Below are 18505 nucleotides of genomic sequence, written 5' to 3'. Positions count from 1 at the left end.
GGGATGATGGGGGTTGGAGTGTTTGGTTGTGATTTCCCTTGGATGGAGAAGGAGATGGCGTGGTGGTCAGACCATGCAGTTTGCTCGTTTTTTGTGATGGTCGTAGAGCAGTTGAGATCCGCTAGCCAGTCCAAGGTCCTGCCTTTGTTGTGGGTGGGGTCTGTGATTCTGAGTTTGAACCCTAGTTGGGAGATGGTGCTTTCCAGGGAGAGCGCATTGGCATCGTTTGGGTCACCGAGACCGAGGTCGCCAAGGAGGGTAATTTGAGATCCTGTTTTGGTGTTGGCGGTCAAGAGGTCAGATATCTCTTCCTCAAATGTGGTGATGGGGGCTGGGGGTCTGTAGAGGAGGTGTAATAGTACGGTTTGTGTAGCTGAGAGTTGGAGCTTGGCTGACAGAAGTTCTGCAGACCGGAAGCTAGGCGGTGGGGTTAATCTGAGGCCAAGGGATGTTTTGGCAATGAAGGCTACTCCTCCTCCTTTACCTATGTCCCAGTCTTTCCTTAGTATTGAATAACCTTCTGGGATGGCGAGGGATAGCGCTGGGCCTGCTGCTTGGTGCAGCCAGGTTTCGGTGATAACCAGGAAGTGCAGGTTGTTGGCAGAGATGAAGTCTGCGATATCTAGCGCATGAGCGACCAGCGAGCGGGCATTGATGAGGGCACCCTTGATCAGCGGCTGTTCAGATGTGCTCAAGGGGGCTGTTCAAAATTTGAGCAGTGTTAGCTTGATTGTGCGTGGGAAGAGGGGAGTGTCTTTTGGCGAGTGTCGTGGGGGTTATGAACCGAGGGCCGAGTCTCAGGTTTCTGTCTTTCAATGTGCATGGGTTCCAGAGAGTGGGTGGAGCAGCACATTGGCGGATCCATTCTTTGGGGCTGAGCGTGCTGTTAGGCTGGTCAATATGTTGGGCCTCGAAAAAACCCATAGTCATAGTCGAGGTGTATGAGGGATGTTGGGTTGGGTGTGATTGTGGTCGAGGTTTGTGGTGGTGGTGTGGTGGAGCAAGGCGAGTGTAGCCGTTAAGGTGAGTGTAGCCGTTAAGGTGAGAGTGGCTAAGTAGAGGTTTGCCATGGGTGGTCAGTGTTGAGACCTGTATGTGGTAGGGTGAGGTTGACTAGATGGCAGTAAAGTAGATTGCGGTGGATCGGGAACCGACTGGGTCGGGATGGGCAGGAAGGCAAGTAGTCGGACTCAGAGTAAAGGTGCAATGGGCAGGCACAGTGACACAATAGACTAAGGCACAATGGCTAGCAGGTAGGCACATTCACAAGTGAGGCGCAGTGGTCAGCAGACTAAGGCACAATGGCTCGAAAGTAGACTGTCCTTAAATGCACCTAGAATTGACTGTCCCAAAAACCCTAAAATGCATATGTGCCAGAGGGCACCTGGATTTGACTGTCCCAAATCACACTAAAATGCATATGTGCCAGAGAGCACCTGGAATTAACTGTCCCAAAACACACTAAAATGCATATGTGCCAGAGGGCACCTAGAATTAACTGTCCCAAAACACACTAAAATGCATATGTGCCAGAGGGCACCTAGAATTAACTGTCCCAAAACACACTAAAATGCATATGTGCTAGAGGGCACCTAGAATTAACTGTCACAGTTGTAGTTGGCACAGAGCATGATTTAAATGAGGAGTCAATAAATGATGTGACGAAGGGGGCTAGTTCGTGTGCAGCCTCTTTAATAATTGGGGCTGGACAGGTGTCACCAAAGCATTGGGACGGTTTCAAGGACAAGATGATGTTCTTAGTTTCCGCAGTAGAGATGGCTCTAAAGCTAAATTGGTTAGGGGGTTTAGTTTGGTTGGCCACAAGTTCCTGGAGGATGGTTTCTTGCGTAGAGAGGGCAATGTTGTTGAGGGCGGATTTTTTGGCTAATATTTTGTCTTTTAACATTGTAATTTTGTCGCATAGGGCTTTTTGAATGTTAGTGCACCAGGCTTTGTCTTTGGTACAAGATTCTATGGGTGCAATTGGGGATTATAATTCTCTCAGAATGGAGAAGATTTCCCTGGTATTCGAGTTCGCTTTATTGATTCTGTCTTTAAAGGTCTCTCTTTTTGCCTGAATGATTTGTTTTTTGTAGCTGTTAGTAAGGGCAGTGAGAAGGTTTTTTTTGTGGGGAGAATGGTTTTTTTCTCCAACAGGCTTCTGCATGTAGTTTCTCTTTGCATAGGGATTTTAGCGTGGGAGTGAACCAGGTGTTCAGATGGGCAATAGGTTTATATTTAGTGAGTTTCAGCGGCGCAATGGCGTCAATCGCCGAGTTGATGGTGTTATTGTACAGGTCGACTAGATCGTTGGGGTTAGAGATCTGGCTAGAGTGATTAGTGATAGGTTGGATCAGGGGGAGAAGATTTGCGAGTGTTATATTTTTTTGCAGTGGGTGAGAGCAGGTGGAGCATGAGGTTTGTTAGATTTTGGTTGGGGAATGTCTGAAATGGTCAATGAAATTAGATAGTGATCTGTCCATATGCAAGGTTCAATTGCTGTTATGAGGGAAACGCATTTGATATCTGCGACCCAATCCAAAGTGCAGATAATTAATTTAGTAATGCATATTTAGTAATGCATTTACTCTACAAACGCATTTAGTAAAGTCACTTAAAGGGAGGAAAATGGTTAGTTAGTGTAACATGAGCTTAGTTCAAGGTTCCAGAGACAGGTTCTTTGCATAGTAACTTTGAGCCCCAAAGCACAGCTCTAGCTAAAGGCAGTTCGGAGATGGCTTGAAGTCTTGACAAGCAGCGAATGATGAAGAGTTCCTGTGGATATCTTCCAGTATCTCGGTGTTAATGAAGCAGCAAATAAACAACTCACAAGGGAGAACTTAAAATGGACACGAAGGGGACACAAGCAGCGGCTTGGGTCTGAGGTAAGATGGTGTTTCCCTGGACACCTCTACGTGCACTCCAATGCTCTGGAGCGACTTTTTGGAATCCGGTAAGCAATTATTTTTTCCTTTTCCCTCATAGTACTTTAGGCTAGAAGAAAATGTTCATGCTGGATGCTCCTCGATGTTGCAGCTCTGGACCCGACCTCTGGATTCCTTGGTCTGATGACTGAAGGTAGGACAATGGACAGGGTCTCTCAGCAGCAGTCTCAAGGGAGGACCTGGGCCGCGACTTTCAACAACTTCTTGGTTCACTCTGCAGCTTTGGCGCCTTATCTGCAGCCCTAACAAATGACATGGATTGTCCGGTCAATCTTCTTTACTTTCTGCAGTACCACTGTTAGGTAAGATTTTCATAGCAATGAGAAATCTCCCTGGCCTGTGTCAACCCCAGAACTTTTTCCTTTTACTGATGGATTATTTTTCCTTATACCTTTGTGAGTGCGAACCTTTTTCCACACTCAAAGAATCTTTTACTTTTTTTGTCTTTTTTTGTCTTTTTTTGTCCTCACACTTACTAAGAAACTGTTGTAACCCTTTTGCTTCCCTTAACCATTCTTTTCTGCAACTCTGAAAGTATAACAGTGTAATATATAAATGCAAATACTATCATTGTGATTGAAGTCACCTCCGGTTGTAGGAGAAGTGTATGAAGCATATACAAAGATTATTCACTGGCTTGTTGGATTCTGAAAAGATTTCCAAAGTTTATTCGTATTGTTAACATCTTTTGCCTTTTTAAAGTATGCTTATTTAAAACTGACATTGCATAAATAAGGTTTCAGTTATAAACAGTTGAGTGTAAGTGTTACTTGTAATTATGGATTTCATTTGTACAGCTCTACAGCTCACATTTACCCCTCTTGAGATAGGCCTGGCTGCTCAGTCACACTAACAACCTGTGTAGTACAGACCTATACCAAAAGGTGTGTTACCTAATACCAAGCAGATAAGTGTTCTGTAGTCTCACACAGTGGGACTGCACCAATTCTTACCTAACAGTGAATACAATTGGAAGCCATAGGAAGTAGATGAACTTTGGGTGGGCAAGAAAAGATACCATACACATAGTGGTCCAGCGCCACGTAGGTGCACAATCGAAAGTCTGTTAGGTATCCAACTGATGCAGAGTGTGGGAGAAAGAAATATTGAGATCGAAGTGGTCATGCAACGGGTCAAGCTAAACCCTGTGCACATTAGAACGTCTTCAATAGTTTGATGTACGTTGCAATTGGCCTGAGCCCGGCTGAGGGAGATGAATTGAAGAACAGAAAGGGATCCGAGCGTGGCAGAGAGGGATCCAGGATGAACACCCAAATTGAATACTAGAAAAAGGAGAATAACGTTTGCGTGTTTGGTACAGCAGGCACTCTGCGTCAAGAGACTTGGACACAGAAGGTCCTGATCTGGGAAAATTGAACTGTAACCTTGTGCCGCAAAGGCCAGAGTGTGTGCTATGCTCGAGTGACCCGCCTTGCCCCATGCTGAAAACGTGGGTATGGGTGGCCAACGGCCCAAGCATCCCGACACATTATTTTGTGAACACTTCTTTCTTTTTCATAACCATTTACCCCACATTATTTGTAAATTAGTGGTAAGGATTGGCAATCGTTTTTTTTTTGTTGGTTGTTGCTATATAGGCCCTTTTATTTTGTCGAGACTCCACTAGGACTATTATTATTTGATGGTCGTAGCTTGCTCATATCTGTAGATTTAGGTTTAGATAAGAGTTTCACACCTTTGTGCAAGTTCAATAAACGCCCTTGAACTGTGATTACTGGTGTCTCTTACTATTGCCACAATGCGTTCCTTACAGTTGAAACGATATGCAAATACTCAAGAATGACGATGTACCTGAAGCTCTAAGAGAAACATGTGCCCAAAGATACAGTATCATGAACATAAAGAAGAATGAAGTGACTCACTGGTCAATAACTGTAAATACGTCCCAACGCAAGGTAGAAAGAACATATAGAAGCTTCCTTATGAGAGGTATATATTCATCGTTTAGGACGACTATTAGAAGAAGATGGACAACGGCTTATGTCAATCAACTCGGCTACCTCAAAATAGGAGCCTAGAATCCTGAAGTGAAAAGACGATGAAAAGGTTGTTTTTCCCTGGCAAAATAGAGGACTACATTGGCCTAGGACCAAGGATGCTATTTTCGAGAGATGAAGGCAAAGTACGAAGGGAGTCCAACGAGCAGACCATGTGCTAAGCGCATATTTCTCAAGATTAGGAGGAACAAGAACATTTGCAGATGCCAAGTATAGGACTTTTAAAAGTGTATGAAGTGTTTATGGAATAGATTGAGCAACTGCACCCAGTATAAGTGAATCAAATGGTGCTAAATACACTGTCAAATTGGGAAAGTTGTGGTCTTAACATGTGATGAAGAGCAAGGGCTATTGATTATTCTTGAAACTAAGATAATGGTGTGCCTACACTCTCTTGAATGTTTTTCGAAACAGTGCAGGCTGGCAAGGTCAGTCTTCAAACAAAGGACACTTGCATAAGGCCTACCGATGAGAGACGGTAGACTAATTGGGGAAACCGAGGAGAGAGCTGACGTATCTCCAAGCACCTGGGTTTCGTTTTTATGTACGTGCTGCTAGCGAGCCGAATGTCTAAGATTGGATTTGGGTTGCCAACCAGTAGGAAACGCCTGCCATGCACTTTTACATACAATGTTGCCAAGTATTATTCTGCTGCCATATTCTCTGTTGTAATCGGTATTATACGTATTTAGGGAGCTCAGAGCCAATGAGAGATTAGTACTCATGCATTCTATATGTAGAGATGTTCCCCCTATCCAATTTTACCCCTCAATAGTTTTTGTGATATGCCACGTTGGATGACATAGATGACACAGTTAGCATTATATAAACTAAGTATAATCAAAAGGACAGTTTGATCCTGCATGAATCAATTTGATGAATGACGATTAACCCTGCTTTCCTTCATTGAGATAAAAGCTGTATTTTACCATCTTGAGTCTGCCTGGTTATTTGGTCTGAAACATTTTATTGGTAATCCCATTTATTTGTTTATTTGAATATTTATATCGCGCCGGTATCTCGCGAGCCTCGGGGCGCCGAAACAAGAACACGAAAAGACAGAACAAACAGGTAGTGGGACGGATAGGACGGGACGAACACAAGAAATTGCTCTAACATGGGAGTTAGAAGGGTGGCCGATTATTTGAATATGTGAGTTTTTACCATTTTGCGAAAGCGAGTGTAGTTGGGTTCCAGTCTTAGGTGGTCCGGCAGGTTGTTCCAGAGACTGGCAGCTAGGGTCAGAAAGGCTCTGCCTAGGCCACTTTTAAGTTTGCGTGGCATGAAGACGCTTCCAGGTGCTAGAGTACACTGCACCAGAAAATGAGTTGCATTAAAATGATTCCTGTGGATAACATTTTCTTTCTATTTCTTTCTTTGTACAGTTTCAAGTGGGCATGTTTATGAGATTGGAGTGCCTTTTCATCGGCCTGAGACAGAGGGTCAACATTTTCTGCCGAAGTCGCCCCTGATAAAACTTCCACTTCCCAGTAATACAGCACTGGTCATTCTTGACAAAACACATGTTGCAATATTGGGGTCATTGCACTCTGAGCAGAGTGCTTCCAAAGGTAAGATTGATGGGTGTTTGTTATCAAGCAATTCTGTTTAATTTTTACAAATGTTGCTTAATTTAATGAACCTTGTAATTTTTCTACTTTGTGCAAGAAAAGTAACTTTATTATTATCAATCTCCTTTTCAATTGGCAAAATAGGTGTTGCTTCTGATGTATGTTAATCTGCTTAGAATCAAATGTTGTGCATATGGTCCGACATCCAGTGGTAACTGCAGAGTATTGCATCTTGTCTTTCGAGAATCGAAAGGGGGCGTCAACATGGGCGTGACTGTAACACTATCCCTACGTGGCATGTAGTGTACCCGAAATCCCTCACGTGTCAAGGTCCCTCAGATTGTTTTTTTCCACCCAGCATACTGGTCGCCTTGATGCAGAGCTTGTTAAAGACTTTGCTTATTGTCCATCGAACTTTGGTCAAATAATTATATAAAGAATCCTGATCACCCTACCCGTTCCTTGTTTCGACGGCTGTAGCAGACCTTCGCCGGAGTCCTTCGGGAACTCGATGGACAGTGATCCAGTCAGCGTGGCCGACCGCGTGACCGGGCCTTCCGCCGGCCTATACAGTAGGGAGAGTGGGGTCGGGGTGGACATTATGATACAAATTGAGAATGCCTTTCCCTTTCTTTCCTCTTTCCCTTTCACTCTAACCATCCTCAGCTATTGAGAAGATTCCATTTAGGTTTTACCCTAATTGTAGGAGCAAATTCCCTTGGAAAGACGGGCACAGACGGTGTAGCCGGTGCTTAGCGCTCGATCACAAAGATGAAGGATGCGCCGCTTGTAAGCTCCTTCGTCCTAAAATATTAAAGAAGCGTAGAGTCGAACGGTGGGCAGCCTACGGTATGTCGAAGGCCGAATGTTCTCCTGCTGCCGCAGCCACCGAATGTAATGACGGTGAGAGTGATGAACATACCTCCGAACCGGAGGTTGTTGACCTTTCGACGGAACGCTTGCGTTCCGCATAGTCTGTCCCCGGCCCCAATAGGCACTGCTATGGGGAAGTCACACCCCGGCAACAAAGACGAACATGTACACAGCACACAGCACACAACCCCAAGTCAATCTTCGGCCAGGTCGAAGAAGACTTCAGCGCCAACAGGTACACCGGAAACCCTGGCGGAACCCACCGACCGTCAGGTTCGGCAGCCCTCCCCACAGCCGCAATTGCGCCTAGCGACTGGGCAATCGAAAACAAAGGGCGCTACCCCCAATATATCCAGTTCCGCCAAGACGCATCACAAGAAGGCGTCTAGGGTCGACAGGGTTCCGATTCCGCCGAAAAAGGCGGTCACAGACAAGGCCCCGGCAACGCCGAATAGGGCGTCCGTTGAGGGCAAGGCCCCAACACTGGCGAAAAAGACCCCCTCGCAGGCTGAAGCTACACACCTCCCCACCGCGGAGGATGCCACTGAAAGCTTAGCCAGGATTGTCGCCACTGATTCTCAGAAGCGGCAGGGCAGGGATGTGCCAAGGTCCATGGAAGGGCCCAGGGATCCATCGAAGTCTAAGGAAGGCCTAAGGGGGGTACCGGACCCCACCCAGAAGTCCAAGGAGAAGCAGAGACATCTCACCTCTGATGGTGACCCAAGAGGAGTTCTCTGAAAGCGAAGGACTATTCTCGACGATGAGACGAAAATCTCGCCGATTTTCGACGGATGAACAAAATCGAGACATTTTTCCACCTCTAGACCATTCTAGACCCTCTGTTTGGACTAGAGAAACATTTGAAAACTGCATGGAAAGGCTGGACAGATCTGTTTCCCGTTCAGAACAACCCACACGCAAGAGGCCAAGGGATGAGAGCCCTATGGACCCCAAGGCTAAGTTTCCAAGACTTTTTGACCCCTCTTTAGGAGAGGATATTTACAACTATGATTTAACCGAGGATGACATTCATGCTGATACCCAGGATGAAGAATTCATCAACTCCGAGGACTTTCATGAACCCATAGAGGGCTGGGCAGAAAGCCCAGATGGGGGTGACCCCCAACCATGGCAATCCCCAGATCATCAAGACCCTGATGTCCTGTCCCTGGACTCTGCCCAGTCCACTCCCACTAGGCAACAACCGTTGCCAGTGGATGACCAATTGACCTTTAACATAATGTTACGTAAAGCAGCTGATCATTTTAAGATTGCTATGGATGAGGCGGTCCCCGAAGCTGACTTTGTGGAAGATATCCTTAAGGAAAAGACACCGGCCAGCCAGGCCATTTCCCTCATTAATTCAATTAAACGTCTGGCGCCATCCTTATCAACACCTGCTCTCACAAGGCGTGTCAACCTGCGAATAGAAAAACCTTTGCCCTTCTCCATCAGACCCTATTTATATCAGAGGTCATTCCACCCCAGATTCCCTAGTAGTGACTACTACATGGAAGCAGGCAGGGGTCCCTTTGTCAACCGGCGAGCACCCCCAGATAAGGAAGGTAAACTACTTGACGGCCTGGGAAAAAGAATCATGGTTGCTGCCGTGTTCTTAACGCGCATTGCCAACAACAATACCTTGTTGCCCAGCTACGCCGATGCCCAGTGGGCTTCATTACAGTAAGGCATACAAGAGGTTCCCAAACCCCTACGTACTCGTCTCCTCTCCACTATCTCTGAAGGCAGACAGGTGAACTAGAGCATTCTTAAGAATACTTTGGATTCCGCAGAAACGGCTGGTCGATCCCTGGCTCAGGGCACACTCCTAAAAAGACATGCTTGGCTGCGGAACTCTGGATTTAAGCCAGAAATGCAGGCATCACTAATAAACAAACCCGTGGAAGAATCCAACTTGTTTGGGAAAGCGATAGATGAGGCCCTCAAAACCGCAAAAAAGGAGCACGGCACCTTAAAAAACATTAGACCAGATCACACAGAGACCCTCTACAAGAAGAGGATCTGGTTCCAAACAGCTTTTTCGTGGCCAACGCTTTCCTCAGCAACAATACTCATCGGGAAACAATTGGAATTCTACACAGGGAAATGGTGGATACACCACCCTGTATCCCCAAAGGGGTCAACGCCGTGGCAAAGGAAGAGACCGGATCTCTACCCCTAGAGCCTCCCTGGCCTCGGGCTCAAAATGACTCAAAGATTCGGGGCCACTCCCATGCCTCCCCGGTCGGGGGCCGGCTAACATCGTTTCTTCAGGCATGGAAGGAGATAACTACTGACCAGTGGGTGCTAAAGACCGTGGCCCATGGGTACTGTATAGAGTTCAACCGGTCCCCAACATTCAGACCTCCACGAGTAAGACGACTGACACAAGACCATCATCGCATTCTTCTGCAAGAAGTAGAAACTACAGGAGAAAGGAGCCATAGAAATTGTACCTCCTGGCACAGGTAAAATAAGGTATTTATTCAGTGTACTTCCTTGTACCCAAAAACGATCCAACCATGTGCCCTGTTCTAGATCTGCGCCCAGCGAACAAGTTTGTAAAGCCACAAAAGTTCTGCATGGTCACACTGCAGGAAGTAATCCCACTGCTAACACAGGGGAATTACATGGCAACACTGGACGTGAAAGATGCATACTTTCATATTTCAATGTTGCCAGCGCACAGAAAATACCTCAGATTTATGATACAAGACAAGCATTATCAGTTCAAAGTACTACCCTTCAGCATAGCATCTGCACCAAGGGTATTTACAAAAGTACTAGCGGTAGCAGCAGCACATCTGCGCAGGCAATCCATCCCGGTATATCCTTACCTCGACGACTGGCTCATAACAGGGGACTCTTACAAAACATGTCTGTCAAATACCCAAAAGACGATAGATCTTTTATTCAGTCTGGGACTCTCTATCAACAAGGAAAAAATCCAGCCTAGACCCCAGTCAGGTCAAACAGTTACTAGGGGCTCAAATTCGAACAAAGGACGGCCTCGTCTTCCTTTTGAGGGATCTGAAAAAACATTTCAGATCCCTCAATATGTAGCCAGTCGAGAGGTGACTGTACGCAAGGCTATGCGACTGCTAGGAATGATGGCGTCATGTATCTACTTGGTGCCTCACGCGCAACTGCACCCAATGCAAGTGTGGCTCAACAGCCAGTGGTGTCAGGCCAGCGGACAATGGAACGATCTAGTAGTCGTCTCGCCAGCCCTCGTTCTGTCGCTGCAGTGTTGGTCGAGGGAGAACCTCTTGAAAGGGAAATACTTTACCACCCCCGCAGTGCAGGCCATTCTAATCACAGACACGTCTCTTACAGGGTGGGGAGCTCACCTGCTTCAACAAATAGGGCACAGAGCTTGGTCATCAGACATGGCATCCAACCACATAAACCTGTTGGAACTGTTGGCAGTGTTCAAAGCACTAAAAGCTTTCCATACACAACTGCAGGGGAAGAAGAGCCTCATCCTCACAGACAACACCACGCCCATGTACTATCTGGAAAAAAAACAAGGGGGCACTCATTCTCCATGGCCTTCCAAACTGTCCGAGAACGTTTGGAAGTGGGAATCTCAAACGCAACATGTTCCTGCTATCACATGTTCCAGGGGAACTCGATCTTCTGGCAGACTTGCTCAGCAGAGACTTTCCATTACCTAGGGAGTACGAATGGTGATTACACGAAGGCATCATCTCCAACGTTTTCGCAGAATGGGGCTTCCCAGAGTTGGATCTGTTTGCAACTCTGGAGAACGTTCAATGCCAAGATTACGCCTCCAGGTACCCCCAGAACCGCTTCAAGGGGAACGGACACTGTATAACATGGTCAGGGAGATTTTTCTACACTCCCCCAAAGCCCCCCCCGCCCCCGACTCCTGTTCTCAACAAGATTGTGCACAAGATGCGCCAGGAACCAGTCACGATGATACTGGTGGCCCCCATGTGGGCCCGCCAACCCTGCTCCGCTCATCTGATGGAGATGTCCCTATCTCCTCGAGTCAAACTGCCTTGCCCGTACAACATGTCGCAAGACATGCCCACAGACATTGAACTTAGCGGCCTGGCTCCTGAGGTCATACAGTTTGGACACCTGCAACTCCCTCAGAGATGTATGGACATTCTCAGGGAAGCAAGGAAGCCTAACACCAAATACTGCTTTTCCAGTAAATGGAAACGGTTTGTCATCTGGTGCAACTCAAAGAGCATTAACCCGATAAACTGCTCTCCCACACACATTGTGTTATACCCAACTCATTTACTTGACTCAGGCCTGGTCTTCAACTCCATAAAGGTGCACTAAGCTGCACTTTAAGCCTACACTACATCACAACAGAAAGTGTCATGGTGGAAGAAACCAGTTATTAAAGCTTTCATGGAGGGAGTGAAAAGAATTCACCCTCCCAGTTCTAACCCGGCTCCCGGATGGGACCTAAACGTGCTGTTGACTAGGCTTATTTGGGCTCCCTTCGAGCCCATGCACAAGGCAAGTCTTAAAGACCTCACCCTTAAGACTGCTTTTTTAATAGCTATTTTGTCCATCAGGAGGGTAAGTGAACTACAAGTGCTCTCGATCCTAGATCCCTTCGTAACAGTTCACAAAGACAAGGTGGTTCTGCGCACTCAGCCTAGATTTGCGCCTAAATTCATTTCAAAGTTCCATGTGAACCAGTCAATAGAACTACCAACGTTCTTTCAAAATCCTTCAAGCATGGGAGAAAGAACCCTGCACACACTGGATGTATGCAGAGCTGTCATGTTCTACATGGAAAGAACTCGACCACTTAGAAAGACTAATCAGTTTTTTGTTTCGGTGGCGGTAGGAAGAGAAGTCTCCAAATCCACTATCTCTAGATGGATTGTCAAATGCATTCCACTCTGCTACACTCTTGCTAAGAGAGAGCTGCCCTTCAAGCCTACAGCACATTCCACTTGAGGCACTGGGGCGTCCATAGCATTCATTGCAAATGTTCCCCTCAAATCTATTTGCAAAGCGGCAACCTGGATTTCTGTACACACCTTTACAAAACACTATTGCCTAGACACTCATTGTAGGTCTGATTCTCAGGTGGGACAGGTAGTACTAAGACATCTTTTCACTAATGTTCTTTCTCACAACCCACCTCCAACTCTGGTTACTGCTGGCTAGTCTATGCACAGCATGTGATTCTAAGCAGATTAACAAACGTCAGAAGACATGCGTTACTTACCGTAAAAGTATTTCTGATGGTTGTATCTGCTTAGATTCACATGCACCCACCCTTCCTCCCCGCTCGGATGGAAGGAACATAGACGTCTTACCACTTTCTCTCTCTTTTCTGTACTCGCTCACGATAGTCATAAGGCTCCCTCTTGGCAGAAACAATACAATCAGAGGGACCTCAACGCGTGAGGGATTTTGGGTACACTGCATGTCGCGTTGTTATAGTGTTACAGGCACGCCCATGTCGACGTCCCCTTTCGATTCTCGAAAGAAAAGATGCAATACTCTGCGGTTACCAGTGGATGTTGGAACATATGCACAGCATGTGAATCTAAGCAGATACAACCATCAGAAATGCTTTTACAGGAAGTAATGCATGTCATATTTAATGTGTTTAACGGTAGTGGCTACTGTACTTGGATGGTCATAGCCTCCTTTCATCCATACTGTCAGGATGTTTTACCCAGAAAGGGGATGTGACCAGAGGGCCATGCACAGCAGATTCCTAAAAGAAAACAAGCAGGTTAGGGTAAGCAAGACCCATTTGGGGAACTTTTACAACTGTAACTCTGAGAGTGAGCGTTAGGCGAGTTTTCTTAAAGTACCACTGGTAGTAAGACTTTAGTAAGCTATCCCAGTGGTTTGTAGATCTCCAACTCTCACTAACTGTGGACCTTGGTAGAGTGGCAGAGCAGTCAGGCTTTTCATAAGAGGAAGATGTGCGCTGTAGATGTACACTTAGCCCTAGTTAGACATGCACACCAAGGAAACTCTTGCACTTATTTATATAAAATTATATTTTTATGATCTATACACCAGAATCACTTTAAATGCTTTAGGTGTTTACACTAGAACTCTTCGGAATACATGATAATACACTTAAAAGAACACTTTCACTTTTGTGTTTGTTTGCGGTTACATTTGTAGAAACTTTAGAAAGGGAAAAGACAATGTTATCTTATTATCGGTTATTACGTGCACCTGCGGTTTTTATCAGTTCATACAGTAATACATTTACTCTGCAAACACATATAGTAAAGTCACTTTAAGGGAGGAAAATGGTTAGGGTAACATTCGCTTGGTTCCAGGTTCTAGAGAGGGTTTCTTCGCACAGCAAGTATTTTGTCCAAAAACACAACCGTTGCTAAAGGTAGTTCGGAAGAGGGCCCAAAGTCTTGACAACCAGCAGAATACAAAGAGTTACAGAGGATTTCTTCTAGTCTCTAGTGTTATAGAGGGAGAGCTGTAAAAGGACTTGATGAAGGGACACAAGCAGCGGCTTGAGTCTGAGGTAAGCAGGGTTGACCCTGGACACCTCTAGGTGCAATCCAACGCCCTGGAGCGACTTCTTGGAATCAGGTTAGCAATAACTTTTTATTAGGGAGAATTCTCGTAAATATGCAAATTCCCTTCACCTTAGAGACCCCCAGCAACTTTGCTGGATTTTAAGGACTTGATTTTTTTACCTGGAGAGAGTGACCCTTTTTCCCACTCTCTCATGTATTTTGATGTGTGTTTTACCTCTGTGTTTTCTTTGATTATGGAGTCTAACCAACTCCATAGGCATCATCTTTTCATTTGTGTCACACAGCACCCTCAGTGCAGTGACACAGGGAAGGCGTTCAGGCTTTCCCACGGTTTAAATACCTTCTCTGGGATAAACTGCTGTTTCCCAGAGTAAGTAAAGTGAAATTGACTTTACTAGTCTTTTAAATTCCTAGACCCAGCACACCCTTTCTTACAATGGAGTGCTGGAGGGGTTGCTTAGTATCCCCTGTGTCTAGATACTAATGTAGCAGTCAAACGCTACCCTTTCCTCTCGGAATGGCTGGTGGCAGTGGTTTTGCAACGAACTACCATGATTTTTCCCGACCAAGAACTTTCAATAGCTCTGGTAACGTTAAATCGCAGGAGCCATGTTTTTCAAGATGGCCTCTGAGCCCTCTTTGTTTAAACAGGTCCCGGTCTTCTTTATTCGCCATTTCTTTTTGGAAAGGTCCTTCGAGAGTTTGTCTCTGCGCGCCAAACCAGGTTTGGTCCCTTTGTTCATTGGCCTTTGGCGGGTGTTAGGCAGAATTGCATGCAGTACCCTCAGGGACCACCACACACAATTTGGACTACAGGTCTAAGCAAGACCAACCGTTCGTATAAGTCTGTGCCACACAGTTTGTTGGTAGCGAGCTGAGCAGTCAGGCTTATCTCAAGAGTGAATTTGAGCAGCACAAGTAGTTACATAGAGGACTTTCAATCACAGTGGTTCAAGTAGACACTTATACTCCAGGTTTCTTGGTAAAACACTTACTAATTTATTACATAATCATTTATAAACCTTTTCACTAGAAAAAGACAACATAATATTATATAACAATACACTTCAATACAAAGCTCCAAGCTTTTGAGACAGTTTGAGCTCTCATGAAAAAGGAGCCAAATGGCAGTTCAGTTATTTAGCAGTGAGCAAAAAGGACAAAAGTAAGTAGAATAGATTTCATATACTTTCTAGGCAGTGCAAACAGTTTCAGTTCACCAGAATAGTTCAATTCAAGTCAAAAGGCCAGGCTAAAGTCAATGGACTAGTGTTCTGGATAGGAAAGAGCAGTTCTGGTATCAAACGGTAAAGTCTTTGCAAAAGTTCTCAGAAGTAGTTTAAACGAACAAGAATAATTTGTGGGGTCACAATCTGATTAGGCCTGCGAGTTGGGAAAGTTTCACAAACTTTCACCGCAAGAGTGGCGTTCTCTCATTCGGGTTGGCACACTGCCTTTTGTATGAAGAAACAAATGTTGCTGAAGTCGTGGTTCCTGGCACTTCCTGCAGATCTCGCTGTTCCTGAGCCTCAGTCGTGTGGACAAGAGGGAGGACGTCGGGGGACTCCTGCACTGCACGGGATCGTTAAAGAAAGCAAACAAAATGGAGTCACTTCAGTTCCAGTAGCTGTAGATTCAAGAACACAAACTGGTGTCCCTCTCCCTGGTTAAACCTAACCAGCCTTGAGAATTATATCCAGTTGTCTCATGAGTTGATTGGTCCCACCAACTCAAAGGAAGAATCCGTCCTTGCAGGAGCTTCTCTGTCGAATTTAGTTTGGCAATTCAGACCGGCAGCAGGTCTTCACCGGGCAAATCAACGGTCCATTGGTTGCAGCAGCCGTCCTCTTCCAGCTCGTCTTCGGTTCTTTCGTTTCAGTTTGGTGGACTCTGCCTTCCAGTCCACGAGCCTCTCCTTTTAAACAGTTTTCTCCCTTTCATTCCAGCCTTGCTGTCACTCACCCAGCAGGGTGGCTGTCCTTGCCGGACAGTCAACCAGCCAATCACGCCAGAGTGCATTTGAGTCTCCTAGGAGACTAAGCACAGGGAGTTTCGGGCACCTCTCTCACTTCCTGCCCACCCCAGACACTCGGACACCAAGGGCAGACTTCAGCCCTGAAGCCTGCCAAAGGCCCACGAACAAAGGGACCAAACCTGGTTTGGCGCACAGACGAACACTAGAAGGACCTTTCCAAAAACAAGACCGGGACCCGTTTAAACAAAGGGGCTTAAGGCGCCATCTTGAAAAACATGGCTCCCTTGATTTTTAGCTACTGGTGTTCGCGGTCGGAAAAAATCATGGTAGTTCGTTGTAAAACCACTGCCACCAGTTTTTTCAATAGGAAAGGGTAGCATTTGACTGCTACATGAATGTTTAGACACAGGGGATACCATGTAACCCCTGCAGCACTCCATTGTAAGATGGCGTGTGCTGGGACTAGGAATTTGGAAAAGACTAGTAAAGTCAATTTCACTTTACATTCTCTGGGTAGTTTATCCCAGAGAAGGTATTTAAATCTTTGGGAAGTCTAAAAGGCATCCCTGTGTCACTGCACTGAGGGTGTTGTGTAACCCATATGAAAAGCTGATGCCTATGGAGTTATCTAAAACTCCATAATCAAAGAACACAAATGTAAAACACACATCAAAACACATGAGTGGGGGGAAAAGGCTCACACTCTTTCCAGTTAAAAAAAAAAAAAGCAAGTCCTCAAAATCCAGCAAAGTTGTTGGGGGTCTCTAAGGTGAAGGGAATTAGCACATTTATGAAAATTCTCCCTAACAGTGGGCTTCCGGAGTGAAGACCGCCTCTGACGCCCACATTTCTGGGGTGGGCAGGAAGTGAGGGAGGTGCCCGAAACTCCCTGTGCTTAGTCTCCTAGGAGACCGAAATGCACTCTGTGGTGATGGCTGGCTGACTGTCCGGCAAGGACAGCCGCCCTGCTGGGCGAGTGACAGCTAGGCTGGAATGAATGGGAGAGAACTGAATAAAAGGAGAGTCTTTTGGCTTGGAAGGCAGAGCCGACCACTGGACGAAGGAACCGAAGAAGAGCTCGAAGAGGACACCTGCTGCAACTCCTGGACCGTTGATTTGCCCGATGAAGCCCTGCTGCAGTGCCCACTTGAAGCTCTAATCGACAGAGAAGCCCTGCAAGGACGACTTCTTCTTTTGAGTTGGTGGGAACCAATCAACTCATCAGTAAGCTATTCATCTCGGAGCTGGTTGAAATTTATTCAGAGTGCTGCAGGAAACCGTACAACCAGGGAGTGAGACACCAGTTTGTGTGCTTGACTTACAGCTACTGGAATTGAAGTTTGCCACGCTTTTTGACTGTCGCAGTGCAGGTGTGCCCTGACATCCGTCCTCTTGTCCCCACGACTGAAGCTCAGCAACAGCGAGATCTGCAGGAACTGCCAGGAACAGAAGTCATCAGCTGTCTCTTTTTCTTCATTTGTAAGGTACTGTAAAACAAGACTGAGAATACTTACCTCTCGCGGTGAAAGTGCTTGACACTTTTGCAACTCGGAGGCCTAATCGGCTTGTGACACAACATATGATTCTTCTTGCTACAAACTACTTCTAAAACCTTTGGCAAAGACTTTTCTGTTTACTTACCAGAACTGCTTTATCCTATCCAAGACTTTATCCCATTGACTTTGGCCTAGCCTATTGAATTGAATTGACTCTTCTGGTGAACTCTAAGTATTTGCACTGTCTAAGAAATATTGTAACCTTTCATGTTCTAATAACCTTTTCCTTTTACTCCTCTTGAAAAGTATTCTGAACGCTATGATATTCATGTCCCCAGTCTCCTTGCTACTAAAGTTATCTGTGGTTGTAGGTTTTATCTGTGGGCCATCCAAAAAGGGTCTTATCTGATTCAGAAAATTAGTTTACAGTATTGTAATATATTTGTGTATTGTGTAAGCAACCTCAAAGAATCTTGGGTCCTGCCTCTCCTCAAGAAGCAAACCCTAGACCCCGCCATTCCCACCAATTACAGGCCCATCACCACGGTGCCATTCCTGTTAAAGATAATAGATAGAGTAGCACACCTGCAGATTCAGCAATATCTTGAAACTCACAAACTACTAGGCACCCACCAATCAGGCTTCAGACCGAAGCATGGCACCGAGACAGCCTTAATCGATCTTAAAACCCAGATCAATGAGATTAACGACAAAGGGAACACTGCCATGTTACTACTCCTCGATCTGTCGGCAGCATTTGACCTGGTGGATCACGCAGTCCTGTGCGAACACCTGGCCTCAGCAGCCCACTTCTCGAAAGAGGCCATAGCCTGGATCCAATCATTCCTGGACAACCGAACTATGAGGGTCTTCTCCACCCTAGCCTCAGCAGACCCCATTAAAATAACCTGTGGGGTGCCCCAAGGCTCCTGCGTCTCTCCCACCCTCTACAACATCTTTACCAAGCCCCTATTTGACAAGTTGGACAGACTGGGTGTCTCATATACCAATTATGCAGATGACACCCAGATCCTCATACCCCTCTCAGGCAACTACGCTTCAGATACGGCCTTGGTAAACAAAATATATCTCATCATTCAGGC

The 18505-nt window shown here is 45.9% G+C and overlaps 1 protein-coding gene across 1 annotated transcript in view; it reads left to right on the top strand.

Annotated features, from left to right (window-relative positions):
- Positions 1–18505, top strand: part of NOL11 (nucleolar protein 11) — a 331146-nt gene that overhangs the window by 91925 nt on the left and 220716 nt on the right. The window contains exon 7 of the mRNA XM_069655029.1: positions 6349–6534. Coding sequence (XP_069511130.1) covers positions 6349–6534 — 186 coding nt within the window. The remainder of the gene's footprint in view (positions 1–6348; positions 6535–18505) is intronic.

Source organism: Ambystoma mexicanum, chromosome 3q, assembly GCF_040938575.1.
Source record: "Ambystoma mexicanum isolate Mex_15411 chromosome 3q, UKY_AmexF1_1, whole genome shotgun sequence".
In the NCBI taxonomy this organism is placed as follows: domain Eukaryota; kingdom Metazoa; phylum Chordata; class Amphibia; order Caudata; family Ambystomatidae; genus Ambystoma; species Ambystoma mexicanum.
Note: the sequence above shows the minus strand (reverse complement) of the source record. Positions and strands in the feature narration are given on the sequence as shown.